The sequence below is a fragment of the Portunus trituberculatus genome, chromosome 40 (genome assembly GCF_017591435.1).
Source record: "Portunus trituberculatus isolate SZX2019 chromosome 40, ASM1759143v1, whole genome shotgun sequence".
Lineage (NCBI taxonomy): Eukaryota > Metazoa > Arthropoda > Malacostraca > Decapoda > Portunidae > Portunus > Portunus trituberculatus.
The window spans coordinates 23,641,091-23,666,971 of record NC_059294.1 but is presented as its reverse complement, the minus strand read 5'-3'; the positions used below and the strand labels follow the sequence as shown (position 1 = coordinate 23,666,971).

The window sequence follows — 25,881 nt, the reverse complement described above, 5'->3', positions numbered from 1 at the left end:
ATGGGTACGCTGCTCCATCGTTAGGGTACGTTGAAGTACGGTGGCGTACGGTGCCGTACGTCGTCGTACGCAGGGACAGCGAAAGTTTTGAGCATGCACAAAATTCTCGACGTATGCCAGCGTGTGGCCAGTACGTTATGCATACGCTGGGGATAAGTTAAAGGCACGTTAGGCGATCGTTATCATTCGTTCTCTGATCGTTCCTCACGCGTTGTATTCATTAGTATAATGGACAGCATCCCCAGAACGCATTGCAGATGATCCACTGTTTTTCCCATAATTTTAGCCTGATCTTCCCATAATTTGGTTTTCTTGTCAACACGTCTGTAGTCAGTCTTCTTTACATTCCACAGTATGTCATTTTCTCTCACAAAGTCACACATTATCTGTTCTTCTTCAGGATCCAAACAAAACTGAGTCTTCTTGGCTCTCTTTTTCATATCATGTGGTTGTAGAGTAGAGGTCGATGCAGCAGAGGATGCGGTGGAGCCTGCAGGGGAGGCATCTCTTCGCGGTGGCGAAGATGAGTCACGCCCATCTCTATCACCCAAGACGTCCGAGACTAGAGGTGAAGGTGACAGTGTGGGTGTCTTGCGACCACGGCCGCGGCCCCGTGCTGGTTTCTTGGTCGGTGACCTCTTGCCCATGGCTGGTATAGTTGTGACACGATAGTCCTTGCAGCAACCTTTTATGCAGTTGACATGCGTCACGTGATCGAGGACGTACGATACTCGATTGTTACGCGTATGCTACTCGATCGTTACCTGTTAGTTCGTTCCTCACACGTTCCTCACGCGCTGAGTACGTTCCCCGATCGTTGTCTTATACGCTCTGCATACGTCGACAACGCGCCGAAAAACGAAGAGTTCAGCGTACGCCACCGTTTAACATGTTTACCATACGCTAGCCATACGTTCTCTAAAACGTTAAGGTGTGACAGGCCCTTAAGTGGTTTTATGTGTGATTTAGTGTTACACATTTTCACTTAGTTTACTTATATTCTGGTGTTTTAAGTGCGCGGTTGGAATTATATAAGTGTATAGCTGTCACGTAGTCTGTGTGTGGCCTGGTAACATCGCGGCTGAGGTGTAATTATGTAATTTTTATATATTGGAGGTTTTTAGGCCTGACAGACAGTAAGTAGCTTTATCTATAATAAGAGGATGGCATTATAAAGTAAGAATCCAGGAACTTGTAAGTCTTTTTTTTCCACTGACAGAATGACAAAGACAACAGCTTCAAACAGTGGGATCCCTGCAATGAACATTAGTGTATCATTTGATGGCACATACGTCATTCTACGCATCAGCTGTTCTCTGGAGCTGCAGAATACAATTTCCACCATAATTAACTACATATCCCAAGGGTGTGAATGCCATAATCCTTGGTGTAGCTGTACTTGCCCTTGCTTCTGTACCTGCCTGCCATTCTGGTTTCAAGTAAACGAGTTTTTTTAAGGTAATGTTTTGTATTTAAGCACTATGAACACACACACACACACACACACACACACACACACACACACACACACACACACACACACACACACATGCATGGGCATTACAATTAAAGTAGTTAACATGTAGACTAACATCTATAATTTTTTTACTTACTTTGCCTTCAGTTAACCCAGTGTTATCCCAATGAACACCAATGATGTTCAAAGATACTTCAATGACACCCCAATGAATTTTATCGATATCCAAAAGATTCTTCGGCCACTAGCTGACCCTAAATCTGTACAGCAATCAATGCGTCTTCCGTCATTAATGTTTTTTAAGTCATAAAAGATATTTGTTTTTATCTCACCCAACTTTTTTTCAGTGTAACTAATATCTGTAGTATGAAACTAGTGCATTTCTTTGATTTCCAGGTTTTAAATGGATCGAAAGGAAAAACGAAAGCAATATCAGAGAAGTTGGATAGCTAGAAAAAGATTTGCAAAAAAAATTGCAACATGTTCAACAAAAGACCGTAGCAGTGACAGTAACGATTCTGTTGATTTATGTGCAGATATAATTCACTCTTCAGAAAATGCGAAGGACTTGTCTGTGGAAGATGTAGCACCACATAGTACAGAAAGTAGTGAGGATGGTGATGAAACATGGTGTTTGATTGAAGAAAATCCTTTTATTCATCTGATTCATTGTCATCAGATGAAGGAAGAAATATTTCAAGTGACCTAATATCTTGGATAAATAAACACCAAATAAAACACAATGCTGCTGATGATTTGCTAAAGCTATTAAGATCAAATGGCCATAATTCTCTACCCTTATCTGCTCGCACCTTATTGAAAACTGAAAGAAATGTGAAGATTGAAGACAAATCTGGAATGAGCTACATTTATTTGGGACTCAAAGAATCATTACTAAAAATTTTGAAAAATATCCTCGACAAACAAAACAAAATACACAAAATCTGGAAGTGTCCCTCAATATTGATGGCCTTCCACTATTTAAAAGCTCAAACACATGCATGTGGCCAGTGCTGTGTGCTATCATGATTCAGCCAGTAACTGTCTTTCCTGTCGCTTTAACGTGTGGATCGTCAAAGCCATGCAATTTAGATTTCTTGAATGACACGATCAGAGAGCTGAATGACATACTGCAGCATGGCATTCAGTATGAGGAGTTTAAAATACATGTAACACTGAAAAGCATCGTTTGTGATGCCCCTGCAAGAGCAATGGTTAAAGCCACTAAACAATATTCAGGTTACTATGGATGCGATAAGTGTACACAAAAGGAGTTTGGTATGGAAGGCTTACCTATCAGGAAATTGATAATATTGTCTTGCGCACTAATGAGTCATTTAGAGACCAGATTCAAGAAGAGCACCATTGTGGGGTTTCCCCTTTTACAGCTCTTCCTGTGGATCTAATAAAATCATTTCCAATAGATTACATGCATCAAGCCTGCCTTGGTGTGATGAGGCGCTTACTCCTGATATGGATAAAAGGAAAAAAAGAAACTAGGATTACGCAGAGGCATGTTGAAGAAATCAACAAGAAACTCTTAGAAATGCAACAGTTTGTCCCCAGCAACTTTGCACGAAAACCTAGAAGCCTTCTGGAAATTGACAGATGGAAGGCAACCGAATTCAGACAGTTTTTGTTGTATACTGGCAAACTTGTTCTTAAAGGCAGCCTAAGAGGTGACCTTTATGCTCATTTTATGACTCTTTCTGTTGCTCTGTGCATTCTTGTGTCACCAAGACTTATTCAGATGCATAAGGGCTATGCTCACCAACTACTGGTGTATTTTGTTAAACGAGGTCGGGAACTCTATGGCAATGAGTTCTTAGTGTACAATGTCCATAGCATGCTTCACCTTGCAGAAGATGCTGGTTGGTTTGGAAGCTTGGATGTCTGTGCAGCATTTCCATTTGAGAACTATCTGTATAAACTGAAGAAAATGGTTAGATCAGGAAAAAATGCTTTATCACAAGTTGTAAAAAGAATTCATGAACTGGAGAATGACCCAGGTGAAATGAAACCTGCAAAGTTTAAGAAAATCATCTGCACTAACAAACCTGACAATACATATATTTTGGATGATTCATCTTGTTGTGAAGCAGTGGCCTTATCACACCAAAGAGATGATGAAGGAAACCAGAAAATACTGTGCAGAGTGTACAACAGAACAGAATCAGCATTTAATGACCCATGTGATTCCAAGATTATTGGAGTTTATCAGATAAATACAGCAAAAAGTTATATGAAATTTATTAAAAAAAGCGACCTAAAAACAAAGGCAATTATGGTACATAGTAGAAGTGGAAGACACACAAAAATCCTAGCAATACTGCATGAATTCTGAAAACTATCAGGTGAGGAAACTTTTAAGTAGAAAAGTTTGAATGTTAAATGGTTACAGTGTAGAATTTGCTGCCTGTGATCATGGAAATGTATCATTAATTTTAAATATATTTTAACAGATGTCATTTGTAGTTGTGGAGTTTCTGGATGAAAAGGCAGTTGAAGTTGTTCCCAAGTCATGGATAATGCATAAAGAAAAAGTGAGTTTCCCTTTAAAGATGTTGATGGTGCATGCTAACGGGTTTAAGGAGTAACAGACAGATGATCTTGCTCGTTATACAAATACTCTCTGACAGTTAAGATATAAGTACTTGAAATATAAATCTTGGTTTTGTATATGCATCGTTGATATTAACAGTGTGCTAATCTTTTAATTTCAGGGTCTGTTTTGTTACTGGCCTCCAAGGGCAGGTGCTGCAGCCAAGGTGAAAAGGAAGAAATCCCAGATAAAGAAAAATGGAATTCATACGAGATAAGGATTTTTCATCTGCAGGTATGACAGGTGTAAATTATTATTAACATCTGAATAATTTTATGCTTGTAATGCCATGTATGAAAATTTAAACTACATACGTAAATTTTTTTTGCGCCACAGAAACCTACAGCAAGGCCCAGGAACTGTCCAGGAGAGCAGAGGTTACGTCAAATGTTGAAACAGAACCTGAAGGTCCAAAAAGCAGAGTTACCAAAAAGCCTGCTAGATATGACTTCTCAGATGAAGCTGATGGTAAGATTTTTCTTATACGTTATTATATTCTTTGGTTTGTAATAGCTTATGCTGGCAATTGAACAGAATGGTTTGTTCATATATGTGTCCTTAATTAATTCATTATGACAACAAGACAAACTCAAAATGACTAGTATGCTCGTAAACTTATACAGATGAAGGCGATAATCCTGAGTTCTCCCACACTCCATCTGTAGCTGTTCTGCCACAATCTCCTCACCTAAATGGTAAGCATGTTTTTTTTTCTATATTGCACGAAACTTTTGCCAGTATGTGTGCGAATATGTTCACAATTCCATGAGTTAAGAACCACAACATACAGTGAATTTGTACCCAATTACCTTTCAGTTGGACTTTCCAAAACAAGCTCGCATCATACCAAAAACTCAGTTGTTCATGAAAGATTTTCCTCCCCAGGTATGTATGACAACAAAGCTTGTATTTACAAATTTCTGTCTTTGGGGAAACTTTCACCATAGTAGTTATATAAGTTCCACTATTATTTTTATTACCATTTTCCCTACAGAATGGTCTGATGCATCCTTCAAAACCAGATCCTCATCACGGTCCTCAGAAATAATACATGTTAACGCACAAGATTTGAAAAAAAAATACACATCAGGTAATTTTAATTTGTATGATATGTAAACGAAATCCATATCCTTATGATTATACAAAGTGATTTATTTTCATTCACCTCATCTCAGGGTAGACCTAAACTGCAATGCTGATATATGAAATTAACAGAAACACACACACACACACACACACACACACACACACACACACACACACACACACACACACACACACACACACACACACAAGGTGCTTATACACATTAAATTTCTGACAGCTTCATCAGACCGAGGTGCAACAGAACTTGTACCTGTTTCACAGACAGAGTTTGCAGGTAGAGCATGCCTTCATTGTTTACGTATTAAGTGTATTTAAAAATTAAAACTTGCATTTTTTTTCATAGTCTGCCAGTGACAGTAACAATCAACCTTCTAGAAATATTACTTTGTGACTGAAAATCTTTCTTCCTGATGCAGAGTTCAAGAGCGCTGTAATGGCAAACTTCAAGACAATCCAGGAAAACCAGCGGCTGATGTTAAGCTGCCTACAGTCTTCTTCCAGTGGGCTAGGGGATGATGTGGAGGATGTACTGCCAGCTCCAGTAAGCAGCTTGGAGGAACTGGATGACCTAAACTCTAAATTGGCTGATCAATCTTTCAAAAGGAATTTGGTAAAATAAAAATGTATAAATTTGAATATGAGAAAGTTTCATGATATTTTGAATATTGATATAAGATTATTTTTGTCTTGAAGAATCATATCTTCTTGTATTTATGGTCCTACTATTATTTGTTGCAGACACTGTATTTGTCATCTTTTGGAGGGCACAGCCTTGGCGATGCTGTCCGGAGGATTTTTAAAAAGCTTGGAACTAATTCCGTGTGGTCGTTTTACAGCCTCAAAGGAAAGAAAGGGAAGCTACCATTTAGTGATCTTCCCATCTGCAAAGTTATCATCAGTAAGTGTGCAGAATTGCTTGTTTTCATCTGACTCAAAGCAGTATATGTAGTAATGTTATGAAAATAGTGTGTCCTATGCTTGACACTAAAACAAAAATTTGTCTGACATTCATATGCTTTGGTTTCTTTACCCAAAGGAGCATGCATGAGAACCTACAAAGAAGCAAAAACCTCTGCAGTGGAGCATCAAATTAGTGAGGCCCTGAAGCATGCTCCTAAGAGGAAAGGTGGCCAAAAATACAAGGTGAGTTCTGATCCTCATTTCTCCAGTTTTGCTATTCCCTCTCAACTTAGTAAGAAGTCTTTATTTTTAAAATTAGTGAACACACACACACACAACCGCAGCTCCTTATATATATATATATATATATATATATATATATATATATATATATATATATATATATATATATATATATATATATAATAAATTTATATACACAATATATATATATATATATATATATATATATATATATATATATATATATATATATATATATATATATATATATATATATATATATATATATATATATATATATATATATATATATATATATATATATATATATATATATATATATATATATATATATATATATATATATATATATATATATATATATATATATATATATATATATATATATATATATATATATATATATATATATATATATATATATATATATATATATATATATATATATATATATATATATATATATATATATATATATATATATATATATATATATATATATATATATATATATATATATATATATATATATATATATATATATATATATATATATATATATATATATATATATATATATATATATATATATATATATATATATATATATATATATATATATATATATATATATATATATATATATATATATATATATATATATATATATATATATATATATATATATATATATATATATATATATATATATATATATATATATATATATATATATATATATATATATATATATATATATATATATATATATCTCATTGAAAGTATTTTCCAAATTCATATATATATATATATATATATATATATATATATATATATATATATATATATATATATATATATATGGCTTGTTTTGCGTGACGTTATCACTGCAGCAAGCATGAAGGACATCGGCTTGTGAAGAATGTGCGAGTCATTATTGCTAAGTAGTATAAGCTAGGGCGTATAATTACGTAGTTCTTTAAAATCTGATATTTTGCATTATTATTCTCTTTTTTTTATAAGTATTAGGCTACTATTATATTTTTTTACGTTATTGATTAAATTTTGTGTAGCTTGCATGTAAAGAAAGCTCCCTATTTGATAAAGCAGCTTTTATTCAGTGCCCCACATGAATCCAAGCCCTGGGGAATGCTGCGCAACACAATCCAAGTGGGTTAACATTGTGCCAATTTACCACGACGATCTGGGTCTTTATTTTATTCTTATGGAGGAGGCATTCACTAGCTGCGATTTGCAACAACACGGATCACTGAAAGTACCTTTCAAATTTATGCCAAACATCACTAGGAAGGATAGAGGAACCAAAGGAAGTGAGTAATAATAGTATGATATTAGAACTTAATAAGTTGCTCTGGAAGAAAGAGGAGTACGTGTCAGCAGAATGGTTTGTTATTACGAAACTGCGTCAAATATCGGAGAAAGCGTTAAACTCGGTGTCATGTTGCAATGTCGCAGTATATCGTGGAATAAGTCATATTATCAGGACTTTACCATAAAAAAAAATTGGAGGAACTATGCTACGTACTGAATGACCCCCCTGTGATTCAATGAAGGCACTGGCAGAGAAGAGTAGACCTCGTGATCAACTTCAAAGGATGCAAAGTTGATGTTCCTCATTATCATGCTTGCAAAGCGAACTAACTAGCTCGTAATATCCATGCTAGGTAGTGTAACGAACGCTATCACTGTATGAGTCGGGAACAGATATAAAAAAAAAAAAAAAAAAACGCAGCGAAGCAATACAAGTCTCTTTCACTATATAAATGAGATCGAGTTTTCTATGCGAATCTGGCACCTCCAAGTGGCGGCCTTGACGGGTCCGCGATTCTCTAGTGACTACTCGCATCAAAAACAATTTAAGCAACAGAAGAGCGAGCAGTGAACAGTGTGCCACACTCTAGATCATAAGTATAAGTCCAGAATACACTTTCATATTGACAAGGTAACGTTTTTCTTTCTTTCTTTCTTTTATTTGTATAATGACAGTGGTAAATTTTACGAATCAACTGTAGTGTATCAGCAAGATGGGCAATTCATTAACCGGTGTAATTATCATGGCACTTCATATAACATAGCAACAATTAAGGTTTTGGCAATGGAATAATAAATCACAGTAAATTTTGACCGAAATGTGGTGGTGCTACTGCTAGTACTACTACTATAGAAGCTACTATAGTAGTAGTAGTAGTAGTAGTAGAAGAACTACTACTACTACTACTACTACTACTACTACTACTACTACTACTACTACTACTACTACTACTACTACTACTACTACTACTACTACTATTATTATTATTATTATTATTATTATTATTATTATTATTATTATTATTATTATAATAACAATAACAATAATAATAATGGTAATTTTACTATTGCCAATGCTATTACAGTTACTTCTATTGATGTTACTACTACTACTACTACTACTACTACTACTACTACTACTACTACTACTACTACTACTACTACTACTACTACTACTACTATCAAGTTTGTTTTGGATCATTCATAAAAAAATAGGAAGAGATTTGGTGAAAGGACAGAACCTTAAGGAACCCCACTGTTGATAAAATTTGGAAGAACTGTGACTATATCTCTTTTAACAGAAATAGTAGAATGGTCAGAAAGGAAACTTGAGATTAAGTGACAGAGTGGAGGATGGAAGCTGTAAGAAATCAAAAGCTCTGTGCCAGATATTATTAATAGTTTTTAATATGTTTGAGATGTCCTGCAGAAACTGCTATGGGCTTTTTTTTTCTTTTTTTGTATGTGAAATAGCTGTTACGTGTGAAAAGTGTTGTCACACAATTTAGGTATTTTCTGATCTCTACTAATGACCATAATTGATATGTACAGGTAAAAATGGATAAACCCATGGTGATCAATAATTTTATTGGTGGAGTGATGGTGCCATGCCAAGACCATATAGACTCCCATGACCCCAGCACTGGCTTGGTCTGGACCAAGATTCCAGACTCAGGCCAGGCTGAGGTGGATGCTGCTGTAGTTGCTGCTCAGGCTGCATTTGAACGGTAAGGTATTGGTTTGCCATTTTAGTTTTTAATTTTCTTGAGTTACTATGGTAACACTGTCAATTGAAAGATTTTTCAAGTGTACTATGACAGAGCACAAAAGATTTTTTTTTTTCATGAATGCAGAATTATTTTAATTTGTTGTTTCTTGACAAAATGATAATGGCTGTTCAGTGTGAAGGAGCACACAAGCCATAGTTGACAGTTTCTCTCTCTCTCTCTCTCTCTCTCTCTCTCTCTCTCTCTCTCTCTCTCTCTCTCTCTCTCTCTCTCTCTCTCTCTCTCTCTCTCTCTCTCTCTCTCTCTCTCTCTTTTATGCTGTTTTCAGGTGGTCGAGTAAATCTGCTCAGACACGTGCAAATCATCTGCTCAAGGTTGCTGACATTCTTGAATCACGTCTAGAAGAATTTGCTGTTGCAGAGTCACGGGATCAAGGAAAGCCAGTATGGCTTGCAAGAACAATTGACATCCCAAGATGTGTGCTGAATTTAAGACATTTTGCTCATGCCATTCCACATCACCTAAACACGTGAGTAATTCAAACTACAATTTTATCATGTTATAGATGTAAACCCTGTAGCTTAAACACTTGGAGATGGAATGATAGAGGTAATTGATATCCACTGGACACAGATCTGGTGTATCACTTGTTCATGTGATATGGAATAGGGATCAAACCTAGCTCTAAGATAAAATTTGAATTTCATCTAGTAGCATAATTCTTCTTGTTTACATTTAACTTTGGACAATTGATTACTATGGTACTATGATTATATATAGGGCATGAAACATACTTCAGTGATGGATACAATATAAATAGAAGTAATACTGCATAGGGATGGCATAGGGCTGTGTTCAAACTATTTCTTTTACTGCTTTTGAAAAATCAGCATGAAACTGGTGTTTAGAACATGATGAGCTTAAAAGTGTTCAGAGAATATTTACTGAGAATGAACCTTATGTACACCAAGAAATGCATATCTTTGATATACAATGATTTACACTTTTTTGTGTTTGAAATTTACTGTTGAATCAAGAACAATATATTTAGCAGTATGTGGAAAGTATATTTGTAATTTTAGTAAAAAGGAACTGAAGAATATCTTTATATGTTTGTACAATATATTTATGACATTACTTCTGATTTACAGCTCAAATGTCAACCCAGAGATGGGAGTCGTGAACTACACCCTCAGGGAACCTCAGGGTGTGGCAGGTCTCATCAGTCCATGGAACTTACCCTTGTATCTGTTGACCTTCAAACTTGCCCCTGCTCTTATGTGTGGCAACACTGTTGTTGCCAAGCCTTCAGAAATGACCTCTGTCACTGCCTATATGTTCTGTAAAGTTCTACAGGATGCAGGTAATTGTCAGAGTAGAACTTGTAGCTTTGAATACATATAATTGATTTTATTTACTGAAGCCACAGATGGTTGTTTGAGACAATATAGGTGAGAAAAAATGTTATTTAATTTGTTCACAAGATCCTATGTGTTATTCTTAAGCTCTCACTTTCCTTTAGAATTAGGGTGCATGTTATTGTGTTCTAGATCTCAGTAGTGCAGTGTTCTTCTGTAATGTATTAGTACCTTATTGCTCCAACTTGCTCTATTCCATGCAAGTCATTTGCCTTCTCAGATGCTTTTGTGATGTCCCTCTTTGATGTGACCATGGGTTAAATCAGAAATGAGAGGCTTTTGCTTTGAATTAAACCTCTGTTTGCTGATCAAGTCAAAATTATTGCTAAGGCCTAATTGGATTTTGGTCAGCCTTGGGTGGTCTGTCACTTTATAGGTTTCATACCACAGAAATAGATTTCTGGTGTTTCAGTGTCTCCATAACAAAATACTTTCTCTTGTCTCTTCTCTGAGATCATATGTTCCCTTTATTTTCTTAGAGACTTTTATTTTTGATAAACACTTAAACACTTTATTTTACCCTTAATTGTAAAAATACTTGGATTTCTATACAAAGTTATGGGCTATAATCGGTTCCATCTATGAAATCTGTTCAGGATGGGGCAGGTCACATCATTTGCCTCTAGCCATACTGCCAAATCAATCTTCTTACATGTGTCTATCTCTCTTATTTCCCATCCATGTGCTATTTGAAAGTGATGTATTATGTATGCTGTATATAGTAAAGGAAGCTACATAGTATAGTGAGTGTTGATGTTTAGGATTTTAACAACAGTTTATATAAATTCTTTGACATGTGGCAGAGGGTTTTTCCAATATTGCCACGATGTGGTAGTGGTGGTCAGCATGTCCCCTTGGGTCCATCATCTGGTTCGAGTCAGGTCAAGTGTCACGGCTCACACCTCACTTCCTCTCTGGCTACCAAACCAAATGGAAACTACAACCCCAACCTTTACCTCATATAGGTAGTGTGAGAAAAAGGTTAAAAATGAATAACAAATATATAATAGATAAATGAAATATAAATTACATATAGTATATGAAAAGAGAGAGAGAGAGAGAGAGAGAGAGAGAGAGAGAGAGACTTGCAAATAGGCAGGTAGGGAGATAATTTTAATTTGATTATTGGTTATTGAAATGGCAACGCCGCACTCATAGGAATTCCAGAATCTGCCACAGCTAGAACAGACTTCATAGATGGAACAGACTGTAGCCTTTATAGTAAGCAAAGCTTTTCAGGCAAGGATATAGGAGATATATGTAACAAAGTTATTTGAAATTAGAGATTATATTTAACGAGAAATATCTATTATACTAGGTAGGTAAGTTTAAAAAACATTATAAAATGAGGAAATATGATAGTGAGATAATGAGATGAATATAATATTAAATGGATAAAGTTGAGTAAGTGCAGGTACACTGATATAAGGTAGTGGAAAATAGAAATTGTGAGAGTAGACGACTATGGATACATTGGGGTGTAGTGGCATAATAGGATACACATTATGAATAAAATGGTAGGCTGGGCTGAAGTAATAATCTAGAAGAGATAATAATGTTCTTGGTAGATAGATATATATGTAGACACTAGGGGAAGATAGATGAGAGATGTTGCTATGAATAAAAAAACAAAGATTAGTATGCATCCAGGCGATGATTTTTAAGATTACTTTTAAATTCATCAAGTGAGTGGACATTTCTAGTGTGGTAGGGCAGAGAATTCTATATTAGAGGGATTATGTACAGAGTTGAGTGACAGAAGAGACTTGAGCGATGAGTTGGCATGCATAACCATTCACTGTGTTGTGTGGTGTAATTGTGGGATGGAAGAGAAGCATTAATGATGTTTTTGTACTTAAAGGTTGCAATAGAAAGTTTTGTTATGTCTTCAAATTTTAGTTTATTCATGTTTTTTGAGGAGTGGAGTGATGTTTTCAAGATATGAGCTATGTGTGATAATACAGATTACCTTTTTATGAATTAAGTTTATGCATTTCAGATGTGTGGCATGTGACAGCAAGGGATTGAGCCTGTCTATCACTCAGAAATCAATAGGCAATCCTCCTCCAGGATCTTTACATCTGTCCACCATTGTGAGGACATGTCTTAGACTTATAGCATCATGGAGACACAGATTGATCTGAAGGCTGTGAGAGGCTTTTGCTGAGGATCCAACCTTTGTTAGAGCACTCACAGAAGCACAAATCCAATTCCTTAACAGTCAAGATGATCACCAAGGCATTTCTGAATATTGGTGTGTCTTGACTGTTTTGTAACTACTGTTGAACCTTGATAACTCGGACCATGATAATTTGGATTTGGTGATAAGTCAGACTCTGACTGACCCAGGGACTAAAGTCCAAGATGAACTGCCCACCTGTATTTTTTTTTCCACTTTCCTGTATCTTGTTTTCTATTAACATTATCAAAAATCTAATTCCAACAAAAAAAATTGCATTTTAGTTGTAGTTTAAAATGCTACCAAACAAAAGTTGATCACAGTTTACTGATTTTGTGAAAATTTTTGATCTGTAAGAAACCACTTTTTGATGTATTCACTCCTAAAGATTATTTTGCCTTTGTTTTGCTATTTACATTAATCTGACTAACATGAAATTTTCACACATGATTGGGTATACAATGGTGACTTCCTGGAGCATTATAGGATGATAATGCATCAGATGATGCCATTTCTCTGTTTCTTTATTGGTATTCTCTCAATGATACATGCATTTTAGAAACATTGATAAGGCATTTCTATCTGTTTAGTTTTAAGGAGATTTCTGTTACTTATGGAATATTTCCTCCACAGACTTTCCTGCAGGCGTTGTAAACATGGTATTTGGACGTGGTCCTTCTGCAGGCCAAGCCCTCATAACTCACCCTCAGGTGCCGCTGGTGTCTTTCACTGGGTCAACACTCACAGGAAAACTTATTGCTCAGGCCACGGCTCCCATGTTCAAGAAGTTGTCCCTTGAGGTTTGTGTTTATTTAATGGTGAAAGCATTAAAGCTAAGGAAGGAATGATATTTGGGAAGCAAGTACTACTTGAGCAGAACTATAAGAGAAAATTTGAATATAGTACTGAAAGTAAAAATTGTCATATTTTTATTATCATAGCAGTTGTTAAAAGTTAACACATTAGTTGATGTGTTAAAAGTTTAGATTTAGTAATTTTTATGCTTGTACTGTGTGTGACTTCCAATATCTGTTACAGATGGGTGGCAAAAATGCTGCAGTTGTATTTGATGATTGTGATATGGAATCTTGCATCACTACTCTTAAGAGAAGCTCTTTTATCAATTCAGGACAAGTATGTATGGGATCAGTATTATTATGTTGTGCTTACTTTTAAAATGCTATATTTTGATACAAGGTCAAAGCAGAAGTGGTTAGAAGATATATCTATACTTATATTTCAGGTATGCTTGTGTACATCAAGAATCTTTGTTCAGAAATCTCTGTTCAAAGATTTCTTGGAAAAATTTACTACAGTTGCAAGGTTAGTAATTTAAGGACTATATCCTTTAGATCCTTTGTATTATCTGGTTTTGACATGCTTTTTGTTATGTCATACATTGAAAAGTTTAATGAATAAGAATTACTGTAATATGAAATTTGTGCCTCTCATTCAATTATGTTCTTTCATAGGGAAGTTAAGGTTGGTCCTCCATCAGACAAGGATGTCTTTATGGGGCCTCTCAATTCAAAACCTCATCTGGATAAAGTTCTTAAGTACATTAGCTATGCTGTGGAAGATGGAGGACAAGTACTTTGTGGCCATGGCGTTGACATCTTGGACCTCCCTTCTCAGAACAAAGAGGTGAAGTATACTGTTGTTGGCTGTCATTTATATTGTTGGTTTGCATTGGAACCAGATGATTACAGTAAAATATATATAATGTGTTATAATTTGGAGACCATAATATTTTACCTATTATATGAGTGTAGTGTTTGGATGACTGCTTTTTGTTAATCTCACCTCACCTCGGTCGCCTGCTGGTCACCCAGCCAGTCTTCCCCATTACGGAGCGAGCTCAGAGCTCATAGACCGATCTTCGGGTAGGACTGAGACCACAACACACTCCACACACCGGGAAAGCGAGGCCACAACCCCTCGAGTTACATTCCGTACCTATTTACTGCTAGGTGAACAGGGGTCACACATTAGGCGGCTTTCCCATTTGCCTCGCCGCCCTGGGACTCGAGCCCGGCCCTCTTGATTGTGAGTCGAGCGTGCTAACCACTACACTACGTGGTGATACTAGTACGTACTTGTAAAGAAGCTAGGTTTTAGAGAGTTGTGTTGCAGCATTAAGACAATCATCTTGGACTCCAATGATCATTGTGGTTAATTTAACATTCAAGTATCATGTACATTGAATACCTTGCCAAGCATTCAATCTACAGTTAGCTATGAGTTGTGCTAGATCACATTATTAGTAGTGTTGATGTGTGTGTGAGTGGATGATTATCAACTTGCATGGGTGGCATGTATGTTAACTGCGGCTGCAGGGGATTGGTGTGTGGTGTAGACATGTGAGGCCAAAATCATGAAGGCTTGTTATTGCAATTTTGTTATGGACATGATTCTCTTAGTTGGTTTCTTTGGTTTGTTATTAAATTTGTATGTTACCTGAACTATACACTGTCATGGACCACACTGTATATAACATTTTACAAACCATAACATACTTTCAGGGTTACTTCATGAAACCAACAATAATTACGGGTCTGAGTGATGAGTCTCGGTGCATGCAAGAGGAGATATTTGGACCAGTAACATGTGTTACACCTTTTGATACTGAAGAAGAAGTTATTAGTCGAGTTAATGACACACCTTATGGCCTTTGTGCTTCAGTTTTCACCTCAAACTTAGCAAGGGGACATCGTGTTGCTCACAAGCTCAAGGTATGTTAAAATTGTGAAATGCATTTTATTTTGACTAAATCTAGTTTTTATTTCTTGTACTGAAAATGACATGAACTATTTATTATAGTATGGACAGTGACTTCTTTGTAGATATCTGAAATAATTAAAAAGTAAATATTTAGGGAAATAGTTTTGACAATGGACAGTGACTTCTTTATAGGTATCTGAAATAATTAAACACTGAATATTTAGAGAAATAGTTTTGAAAGTTTTTGTTATATGTTGGTTTGCAATAAGACTTATTCTTAGAATATTTCAGTTCAAATTATATTGAGCATGTACAGTAATAGTTTTATTAGATTTTGTTTGGTCTCTTTTATAGGTTATGATAAGAAAAAAAATGTACATACTAAAGTATATATATATATATATATATATATATATATATATATATATATATATATATATATATATATATATATATATATATATATATATTATATATATATACACACTGTGGAGACTCAATACTTGAACTTAATTAGTTCCAAAGGGCTGTTTGAGTGTCAAAAAGTTTGACTATTGATACCTATGAATCAGGTAATTCGTTCTAATCTTAGCAAAACCTCAAGTTTATAAAAATTTCTAAGTATCTTTTTTTTATCATAATTTTGATTTGTACATATCGTAAGTGAAGGCTAGGAATGGATAACGTAGAAGAGGAGGGGAGAAGGATGGGGAGGAGGAAGGAGGTCAGAGAAGGATAAGTCACCATCCATGAAAATGTCTGGTGCAATTCATGTGAACCCATTAGTGGAGGGCTATGGCTCAGTAACACTTGCACTCTCACTAGATTCCTTATTTTTACCACTAATAAGCCTCTTTGGTGCTATTATAGATTTCTAAATTGAAATATACTGACAGTACGCAGAAGAATGTTGTTTTTCTCATGACTGCAGCGGGTATCTGATATACGTACTGAAATGCCGTTTTTCAATTTCCAGTAATACCGGCATCAGAAGGGGACAATGGCAGCAGCAGGGAGGGATAGGCCAGAGCTTTGTTTATAACCATGTGTACAGCTGTTCGATTACCAGATATTTTCACAACTAATAAGCCTTTGGTGTTGATGTAAGGTTATAAATGAAAAACTACGGACAAAACACAGGACCATGTTATTCTGATGACCACAGCAGCACAACTAGCGGAGGGGGAGAGGCCAGGGAGCCTTGGTTTACAAACACATGTGATATGTAGTCTATCAGGTACTTTTTGAGTATTAAATCAAACCTTTGTGTTCGAGTATTGAAAACTTTGACTGTTAAGACATTCGAGTATTGAGTCTCCACTGTATATACTATATTTTGAGGGTGGTCAGCATCCCATCAAAATAAGGGTTAGGTCACAAGCAGCAAACAAATGTGAATTAAGGAAATATGGAACCTGAGAGAATAGAGTCACTATAGGTGAATTCAGAAGAGAGGCAAATGAAAAAAATTAAGATCAGAGGTAAAGAATAGGTTTTATTGGAGGGTCATAGACATGAGTCTGAGGAAGTGATACATTAGAGAGAAAAATGCTGAGAGAAGGACTAAAAATGGTATTTACTAACATCAGTGGTTTAATGTCAACTACTCTCATGCTGGAAGTGAAAGATTATTTAAAGAAAAGAAGCCAGATATCATGACAATTGTTGGAAAATAAAAAAAATGTAGTGATGTGGATATTGTAGATATAGGAGATGGGAAATACAATTTTTAGATGAGAAATAAAAAAAAGTAAGCAAGAATGAGATGGGATGCTCTTAGTTGGGAAAGAATTGATGGTGGATTCTAGTACATATGGAAAGAGAGGCAGTAGTGCAAGTAAGGTTAAAAAAGGGATCTGCTCTTTTGTGTGGTTATACCAGATATCACAATCACCTTACCATGATGTGCACCCAATTTCATGGAGCTAACTGTACTATGCAAAAGTTATTGCAGAGGTTAGGAATCATGAAACACACTTCATATAATTGTTACCTATACTTTCATTATTAAATATTGTTACTTTCTCCTTTTGAAATAATTCATTCATTTATGTATCTTAATGAATTAATTACAGTAAAGTCCCGGGTTACGTCGGTCTTGAGTTACGTCAAACTCGTAGTTACGTCAGTCCACTATAAGGCAATTTAAGATTAAAAAAATTGAAAATTTATAAATTGTAAAGTGCGGGATTTATTGTTATTGTTGGTGGTTGCCCGCCACACTGCCCACCTCACGCTTGAATACAATAACACCCTGCCCCAGTTCCACCACACCGTCGCCCCTGGCAAGAGTGTTATCCTACTTCTGCGTTTACTGACTCAAGTTCTTAGTATCTTGCTCAATGGCACCAGAGAAAACTTCTTAGTGACAGCAGTGATGCTAAGAAAAGGAAAACCATTATGCTACAAGAAAAAGAGGACATAATTAAAAGACATGAGAAGGAGGCAGCAGCTGTGTGTGAGGGAGGAAGAAGAAAATGGGAAGCCCGTTACCATGACAACGGGAGGTTGACGACCTTGAGGGCTCGCACACCCATCACAACAATAACAACTCCGGAGCCATCGCCTGGGCCACACGACACTTGCAGCTGACTTGCACCGTCTGCGCCTGTCTGCTGATCCCTATTGCCCTTTCCTATTACATTTCCTGCCCCGCTGCCCACGCTTCTACTCCCACCGCACTGCACTACGCTCCTAGCTGTCTGCCCTGTGGGCGTCACAACATTCGACCTGCCCACCCTCCTGGCGGCCTCAAGCGTCCACCCCTCTCTGCAACCTGCAGTCCTTCGCGTTCGTGGCCCTAACCAACAACAAAAACAAGCTTGTGTTTCATATTCCTACATAATATAATAGTTGTAAATAATATAAGAATATAACCTTTAACTTACCTGAATGACCATAAACAATGATTGGTTGAAAACTCGATAATATGCTTTGAAATGTATGGAAACTCGAGTTACGTACAAAATCGACTTACGTCATGTTTCAGGAACGTAACTCTGACGTAAACTGAGACCTTATTGTATTTATATATTTAATTATCCTATTATTTTTTTATTATCAATATATATTTTTTTCTTTTTGTTAATTTGTATACTGTTATCCAAGCATATATTTTTTAACAGGTTGGAACTGTATGGACCAATTGTTGGCTGGTGAGGGACCTTGACATGCCATTTGGCGGTGTGAAGAAGAGTGGGCTGGGTCGGGAGAGTACACAGGAATCCCTTGAATTCTACACTGAGGCCAAGACTGTCTGCATTAAGATATAACACATCTAACGTGATGGTCAAGTAACTACAGTGGCATTACGAATTTAACTCATTCCATAACCAAGCTTGTTCTATTACTCACTTGCTTTTGCAAATAAATTTTCTGCATTGAAATTAATTGAAATATGATTGATGAGTTCAAAGTCCATTGACATCCCAAATATTTTTTTTAATGTGGTTTAAAACAAAATATGAAGTTACAAGTTACAATAATAAAAAAACATAATATAGTAAAAGATAATGAAAAAGATATACAGTAAACCTGCATAAGTTGAACCAATTGAGGGGTAGGCCAATCCGAGTTATCCAAGGAATTTTTTATTTGATTGTTTTAACATTTTTTAAATGTTACCACTAACAGTTGAAATGGTCTGTGTAATGTATTATGTAACACACACACACACACACACACACACACACACACACACACACACACACACACACACACACACACACGGGCCACATGAGCATAAAGCCCAGGCCCTGTAAACTACAACTAGGTAAATACACACAACCACATAGTGTAGTGGTTAGCACACTCGACTCACAATCGAGAGGGCCGGGTTCAAGTCCCGGAGGCGGCGAGGCAAATGGGCAAGCCTCTTAATGTGTGGCCCCTGTTCACCTAGCAGTAAATAGGTACGGGATGTAACTCAAGGGGTTGTGGCCTCGCTTTCCCGGTGTGTGGAGTGTGTTGTGGTCTCAGTCCTACCCGAAGATCGGTCTATGAGCTCTGAGCTCGCTCCGTAATGGGGAAGACTGGCTGGGTGACCAGCAGGCGACCGAGGTGAATCACATAAGCAGTGCAGACACACAAATGCATAAATAACACACAATGTGTACACACACACACACACACACACACACACACACACACACACACACACACACACACACACACACACACACACACACAGTCTTGCCTTTAGAAGCATTACAATCTTGCTTTCAGAAGCCGAGGTAGACTTACAAGGCAATAATAATTGCTACAGAGTGAGTGAAAGCTGAGGCAAGCACTGCCATGCACTTGCCAAGTCAGCTATATATACACTGATCTTGGTGATGGCAGTATTGTGACACACGTGTCCGTTTTGCGTCTTGAATGGCTCAGACAATTCAAATTATATACATATTTAGATGATGTAAGAGCCATCAGTAATATTTTACCTAATAAATTAGAAGTTAATCAAAGGACAAAAAAATGCCTACCAGTGTGTGTGTGTGTGTATATATATATATATATATATATATATATATATATATATATATATATATATATATATATATATATATATATATATATATATATATATATATATATATATATATATATATATATATATATATATATATATATATATATTTACAACTCATTAAGGGATGTCTGTGTATGTGTTGTGACAAGTGAAGGTGGATCATCAAGACTTGTCTGAGTTTGAGTGTGAGTGAAGGAAAGCTCAGGAAATAGTTCACTGTGGCTGTTATCTGGTGTCTGTGTATGAATTGTTGAGCGCATGAATTGTTCAATATCAGAGAAATCTTCATATGTCTGAGTTTCACTGGTACACCACAAACTGTCCCCTTCATGGATATGGCATCCTTCAGATGATCCTGGATTTTGATATGAATGACTAACATTTGGAATAAGAAGGTTACTTGGATCTGTCTGAGTTTCATTATTTGTCAGGATGATTCCATCAACATCATCAGGAGTGTTGGCATTTTTACTGAGAAGAACATCATGATCAGTCTGAGTTTCAATACTTGAAGAGCGTATATGACCCAGAGAAGGAGGCCGTTGCCTAGTAGCTGCAGTAGAATCTCCAACAACACCTAAAAGTTCCTCATCCTCTTGAATTAATAGCTGTGATGACTCAAAGGAATCAAGATCATCAGATGTTTGTGTTGATGTTATAGTAGTTAGTGATGGACTTATTCCAGGTTCATCCTCTCCACAGGCTCGATCAAAAAATGAAATTGTAAAATCATGGAGACTAGGTTGTGTAATTCCTCCTACTCGAGGACTTGTTTGTGTTCCTGATGTGCTCTGTTGTGTGCTGATAAATTCTGGTAAGTCAACCTGTAATGAAAGGCCTCCAAGTGACCCATTTTCATTATTACAATCTTCAATGTAGCTATGACTAGGAATACTTTCATTGTTACTGCCAGGCATATTTAAGGGCGATGGAGCACAGTGTGATCCACTGCGCACATATTTGCTGTCCCTGTGTGTTAACCTTGTTTGAGTTTCAGCGGTTCTCTTCCGCTTCCCAAAATGCCGACTGCTTGTGCTGACTCCTAAGTATTCTGAACATTTTGCTGGACTACATGATTTCCGTCGGGCACGCTTCCCATGATGTTCAGGGTCTGTTTGTATGCCAACATCCACACATGGTAGCCTGAAACAAACAGGTATATATAAAAATCAAATATTATAATGCAGAAGAATAATATGCAATGACCACTTGAGTTTATCATTATTCAAGTTCTATGATTTAAGTTATCTGCTGTGTCCAAACAGTCCATATAGAGTGGCACGCCCAGATACACCATCAATCTGTTTCACGACATAGGATGCAACCTGATTTGGAGGCAAGCTGAATCTATATTTCTTATTGAAATCAATGGAAAATTGATAAATTTGTTCCAGGAGTAAATAATACTAATAATATGGAAAAAAATAGTAATATTACTACTAATGCAACCAAACCAATATAAAATAGTAAAGATATGAGGTATCTGAATCAAAGGTGAATTGATGAGGCAGAACATTCAGTGTAAAATTTCCATACTTATAAAGTGTTGATAGTATATTCAGTTTGAATAAGCATGATCTATGAAAAAAGTTGCTGAATAAAATAAAACTGTAATCTTGTTTGCATAAAAAGGAAGGTAAAAGAATAAATGGCTAGGATCATTAGGATTAGGATGAGATCCAATGTGTTGTAATTTTTTTCAAAATGAATGGTTCAGTATAGTATACTACACCTTTTAATTGACGTGGCAGCAAGTTCACTGAGTGCAATAGCTGCAAGCAGATGGGTTGGTTGCCGCAGGTGAACAGGAGTAACAGGATTAAGTGTGGCAGTTGCAGAACAGATGGTAGCTGATGCTGGAGCAATTGAAGTAGGAAAGGTGGAGGACAGTGATATGTTCTCCTCCTTCCTTTCATCTATTCTCTGATACCTAAGAAATTATATTGTTAATGTAGTTCAATCACAAATAAATACACATAAAGCCTTTGACTGGTAATGACAACATTGTTACTTTATTTAAGTAACCTTTAACAATTTTACTTAACAAAAAACAATAAGCACAAAAAAATCTGACACTCAATTTTTTATTTGATTTCTATTTTCTTTCAAAATTACCAGGTACTCTAAATAGTCTCTTAACCTAAAATATGATCTTGTAAGAATAGGTGTTTCAGTCAACAATCTCTTTAAATTCTGCACAATTTTTGAAGGACAAGTCCCATGATATTTGAAAAATTCTTTAGACCCAAAATATTTGCCTCTTAACACCTTCAGTGCCATGACATGTTCTCATTTTCATTCTACTTTGTACTTTTACACAGCTTCAGAAACTCCTGTGGAGATTAAAATAGTGAGGACTTGGGCCATTAATCTTCTGACCTCCACAGACCCTTCCTAATGTAAATAAAATGGCCTAATCATATCCAAACTCAAAGTAAAAATGTGTCCCAGTACTGAAGGGGTTAAGTGAAATATTCATTCTTTAATGTCAGATGAGCTATTTGACAATGAAGTATATATTCTGTACTACCCTGTTTTATAATGAAGAAAAGCCATACTAGTAAAAGATTTAAACATGCAAATGAAAAAAAAAAAACTTACTTGATAGGAATATGATGAGCAATGACAGCCTGTGGTGGAGACCCAGCAAAAGATTGTGATCTTGTCATTGATTCAGCCAGTAAGTTTTTCCTTGACCTAAATTTACAACAAGAAGTCATGTAACAAATGAAATAACAATAACTTAAAGGTTCAATTATAATTCAAGCAAATAAAGTCACAAAAATAATTCCATACGCTCATTAATTGCACAGGTAAAGAGTTACGTGGCAACCTCAAGGCCTGAAGAGTGGACTGTGTAATGGCATGGCTAAATCGTCGCACGTGAGTCTGTAGTGTTTCCAGTGCTTGAAAAGAGCGACCACAGGTGCACACCAGATCAAGTCCACATGCTCGTCGGTGCTGGGCCAGATGTGCTGCAGTGCTGAAGGCTTGGCCACATTCACACCCATGATGCCGAGTGGCATGAACTTTAAGGTAATGCTGTAACCAAAAGCAAAAGTCATATATGCTATGTATAAGTTCTTTGGAAATCAAATATCACTGTTTACATTCCTAAGTATTATTTTAATACAAAGTAGATCTAGATCATAAATTCAAAGCCATATATGAAATATAAACCAATGTAGTCAATCGATTTTGGTGAATCTGATACGATACTTGATGACCTTTATCAGCTTTTCAATCAACAAAATAATGTTTGTGTATTTATAATATTCAAAATTTTCCACCAATATAAGAACCAGATACAAAACCTTTCTAAATATATACCTGTTTCACATATTTGAGCTTAGAAAAATGCTTCCCATTAATACCAAAGCTTATGTGATAGATGCATGAAGCTTCAGGACAGTGGTACCACACATCTGTATTGGATGATGTAGTACACTCTGTCTCATGGTGGTGCACCTGATGAGGAAAGTAAAACATACATAAGAATAATGCAAGAACAACATAAGTAATAAATGGAAAAATTGACAATTGGCATTATCTGATGCTGAATACAAGTTCATAAAATCTTCTCTATGAATTATAACACTAAATCTATCTTTGTCAGATTGTGACTTAGTCTTTTTATCATCCATTGTCCTGAGTCTCTTTATCATCCATTGTCCTGGCCATATTGCCCATGTTTTCACACACTCCTCCCAAATCTAGTTTCATTTTTAGCATGTACATATTTAATTTTATTGCATGTAAAGATAATAACAATAAACTGTTAAATACTAAATAGTAAAAGTAATAATAAGATAAAAAAAAAACTTAACTGCTGTAACTCAAAAAAGTTCAACTGAAGAGAATTTAAATAAACTTGGTTGACATACCTGACTAAGATGAAGCCTAAGAGCAGAGGAATTGGCAAAGGTACGAGAACAACCTTGTGGACAGCTGAGGTTCACTTTGATGGAGGATAAACTGTTTGTATCTGGGGTCACATGCTGTATTTCCTCTGTTGTCATACTCTGTTCAGGTGAAAGAGTTCATTTTATATAATATGTATTTTATATGCATACAATTATCATTGTAACTTTCAAAGATTTATCACATTTGATCTTAATCCTTTACCTATAACACAACAATATGTGTCAATACCATACACATCAGAACTTTTCCTGGTGCAGTATCACTAAATGACTTGATCTTCAAAAATGGTATTGGGTTTATGGAGACTGAATATTATTTTTCCTATTCTTCTCATTCAAATTCACAGGTACTTTATATCTCTGTTTTGTGATTGAGTGAAATTTCATTCGTGTAAAGATTACCTGTGAAAATTTTCCAAAAACCAGGCCAAGGAAAATTTAAGATAAGTATAATAGTACAATAATGCTATCAGTATAGCAATGGCATTTGAACGATGATATTCAGTGATTACTAGATACTAGATCTAAGTGGCTCTAAATATTGTCCTATATCTAAAACTAAATAATTTTGCTGTCATTTTACCTGGTTCCCTTCCTCCCATATGGAAGAGGATTTCCTTTTAAGGATGGGGTAAGGGCCTAAAACTACAATTGAAGCCAAATACTGTCTCTTACATGTAATGATAAATAGGGAGCTTCACTATTGCTACATTTTTTTTCTTTTAGATGGGCACCATGTTGCTTATCTTTATTTTGATGCCCTAGCATCCTTCTAACTAAACTTAACCTAAATAACTAATCTAAATCAAATTTAACCTAAATTTACATTAAACCTAACCTGATTAGACCGGTAAATATGAAAGTGTGTCATCCAATATTTTTACCACGTTGCTCATGGCATTACAACTAATCTGACACGTATATATGGGGTTCAAAATATTCAGCACGAAAAGGCGTACCCAATGAGGCACGTAACGAAAGTAGAAGTACTGATTTCGGTCAAATAGTGTTTTTTCATGCATCCTCGACTCCCGTTTTAACATAGCTGCACTTCCTGGATTTGGCAAAGTTATGTGTCAACTGTGAACATCATGTCATATAATATTTTGTGACACGGTCACTGCTTATCGTAGACTCTCTCTCTCTCTCTCTCTCTCTCTCTCTCTCTCTCTATATATATATATATATATATATATATATATATATATATATATATATATATATATATATATATATATATAAAGAAACTGAGTTCAAGGTAACGTCGATACCTACTTTCCAGAGTAATTTATATTCATTCGCTGTTGCTCCCCTCCTCCCACTTCACCTGCCAGCTAATGTAAACAAACACGAATGATGATGACAATGATGGTGTATCTATCAACAGTGTTGTAGTTTAGATACAACAATTATTATAACTCCTTCAGTGCTGGGACGCATTTTTACCATGAGTTTTGGATTCCATTAAACTATTCTATTGATACTAGGAAGGGTCTATGGAGGTCGCAGAAGATTAATGGCCACAGTGTTCACTATTTTAATCAACACCAGTTTCTGAAGCTGTGTAGAATCACCATATAGAAAGCAGAATTAAAATAAAAACGCATCATGATACTGAAGGGGTTAATGTCATGGATACGCCAACTAAAAATTATTTACAAAAATTAATAGAAATTTAAACAGAAAATTAAAAGGAAAGTACT

At 35.7% G+C, this 25,881-nt stretch overlaps 4 protein-coding genes across 17 annotated transcripts in view; 2 read left to right on the top strand and 2 right to left on the bottom strand.

The window, feature by feature from the left end:
* LOC123516069 overlaps window positions 1-4,303 on the top strand; it is a 4,978-nt gene extending 675 nt beyond the window's left edge. Inside the window, exons 2-4 of one of the 4 annotated variants that reach the window (XR_006678078.1) lie at window positions 1,220-1,458; window positions 3,940-4,020; window positions 4,201-4,303. Coding sequence is in view for 1 of the 4 variants with exons in the window: in XM_045275117.1 (XP_045131052.1) it covers window positions 2,907-3,821 (915 nt within the window). In the remaining 3 variants the exon portion in view is untranslated. Of the gene's footprint in view, window positions 1-1,219; window positions 1,459-1,873; window positions 1,942-2,749; window positions 3,832-3,939; window positions 4,021-4,200 lie in introns of those variants that run through there. The other 3 variants (XR_006678079.1, XR_006678080.1, XM_045275117.1) reach the window with 3 other exon arrangements.
* LOC123516071 lies at window positions 92-683 on the bottom strand. Of its 2 annotated transcripts, none has more exons than XM_045275118.1 (2): window positions 368-683; window positions 92-217 (listed from the first exon to the last, which is right to left on the bottom strand). In XM_045275118.1, exons 1-2 carry the CDS (start codon window positions 645-647, stop codon window positions 183-185), a joined length of 315 nt encoding a protein of 104 aa, XP_045131053.1. In that variant the 5' UTR covers window positions 648-683; the 3' UTR covers window positions 92-182. The 2 variants fall into 2 exon arrangements, with proteins under 2 accessions (XP_045131053.1, XP_045131054.1); XM_045275119.1 differs by having other exon boundaries at window positions 92-220; window positions 371-683.
* Window positions 4,304-19,113, top strand: LOC123516068 (2-aminomuconic semialdehyde dehydrogenase-like). 10 transcript variants are annotated; one of them, XM_045275107.1, is made up of 18 exons: window positions 4,304-4,313; window positions 4,416-4,547; window positions 4,703-4,774; window positions 4,896-4,964; window positions 5,074-5,169; window positions 5,404-5,460; window positions 5,603-5,796; window positions 5,925-6,084; window positions 6,223-6,329; window positions 9,234-9,409; window positions 9,738-9,938; window positions 10,561-10,772; window positions 13,640-13,806; window positions 14,045-14,140; window positions 14,250-14,329; window positions 14,479-14,650; window positions 15,529-15,738; window positions 18,853-19,113. In XM_045275107.1, exons 7-18 carry the CDS (start codon window positions 5,620-5,622, stop codon window positions 18,997-18,999), a joined length of 1,905 nt encoding a protein of 634 aa, XP_045131042.1. In that variant the 5' UTR covers window positions 4,304-4,313; window positions 4,416-4,547; window positions 4,703-4,774; window positions 4,896-4,964; window positions 5,074-5,169; window positions 5,404-5,460; window positions 5,603-5,619; the 3' UTR covers window positions 19,000-19,113. The 10 variants fall into 10 exon arrangements, with proteins under 10 accessions (XP_045131042.1, XP_045131049.1, XP_045131048.1 ...); XM_045275114.1 differs by lacking the exons at window positions 4,304-4,313; window positions 18,853-19,113 and adding an exon at window positions 16,704-18,035 and having other exon boundaries at window positions 4,350-4,547; XM_045275112.1 differs by lacking the exon at window positions 4,304-4,313 and having other exon boundaries at window positions 4,353-4,547; window positions 5,603-5,727.
* Window positions 19,114-20,344: 1,231 nt separating this feature from the next.
* Window positions 20,345-25,512, bottom strand: LOC123515919 (ATM interactor-like). The gene is made up of 7 exons (XM_045274818.1): window positions 25,454-25,512; window positions 24,140-24,277; window positions 23,586-23,723; window positions 23,089-23,297; window positions 22,857-22,952; window positions 21,988-22,185; window positions 20,345-21,398 (listed from the first exon to the last, which is right to left on the bottom strand). Exons 2-7 carry the CDS (start codon window positions 24,272-24,274, stop codon window positions 20,363-20,365), a joined length of 1,812 nt encoding a protein of 603 aa, XP_045130753.1. The 5' UTR covers window positions 24,275-24,277; window positions 25,454-25,512; the 3' UTR covers window positions 20,345-20,362.
* Window positions 25,513-25,881: the final 369 nt, after the last annotated feature.

What these genes read in the sequence shown, in the direction of transcription:
- LOC123516068 (XM_045275107.1), top strand. Translation starts at nt 5,620, where the DNA reads ATGGCAAACTTCAAGACAATCCAGGAAAACCAGCGGCTGATGTTAAGC. An exon ending in CATCTGCAAAGTTATCATCA is followed by an intron (nt 6,085 to 6,222) that starts GTAAGTGTGCAG and finishes CTTTACCCAAAG; the next exon opens with GAGCATGCATGAGAACCTAC. An exon ending in AAGGTGGCCAAAAATACAAG is followed by an intron (nt 6,330 to 9,233) that starts GTGAGTTCTGAT and finishes TGATATGTACAG; the next exon opens with GTAAAAATGGATAAACCCAT.
- LOC123515919 (XM_045274818.1), bottom strand. Translation starts at nt 24,274, where the DNA reads ATGACAACAGAGGAAATACAGCATGTGACCCCAGATACAAACAGTTTA. An exon ending in GCTCATCATATTCCTATCAA is followed by an intron (nt 22,186 to 22,856) that starts GTAAGTTTTTTT and finishes ATAATTTCTTAG; the next exon opens with GTATCAGAGAATAGATGAAA. An exon ending in GCTGCCACGTCAATTAAAAG is followed by an intron (nt 21,399 to 21,987) that starts GTGTAGTATACT and finishes TGTTTGTTTCAG; the next exon opens with GCTACCATGTGTGGATGTTG.
- LOC123516071 (XM_045275118.1), bottom strand. Translation starts at nt 647, where the DNA reads ATGGGCAAGAGGTCACCGACCAAGAAACCAGCACGGGGCCGCGGCCGT. An exon ending in GATAATGTGTGACTTTGTGA is followed by an intron (nt 218 to 367) that starts GAGAAAATGACA and finishes TTATACTAATGA; the next exon opens with ATACAACGCGTGAGGAACGA.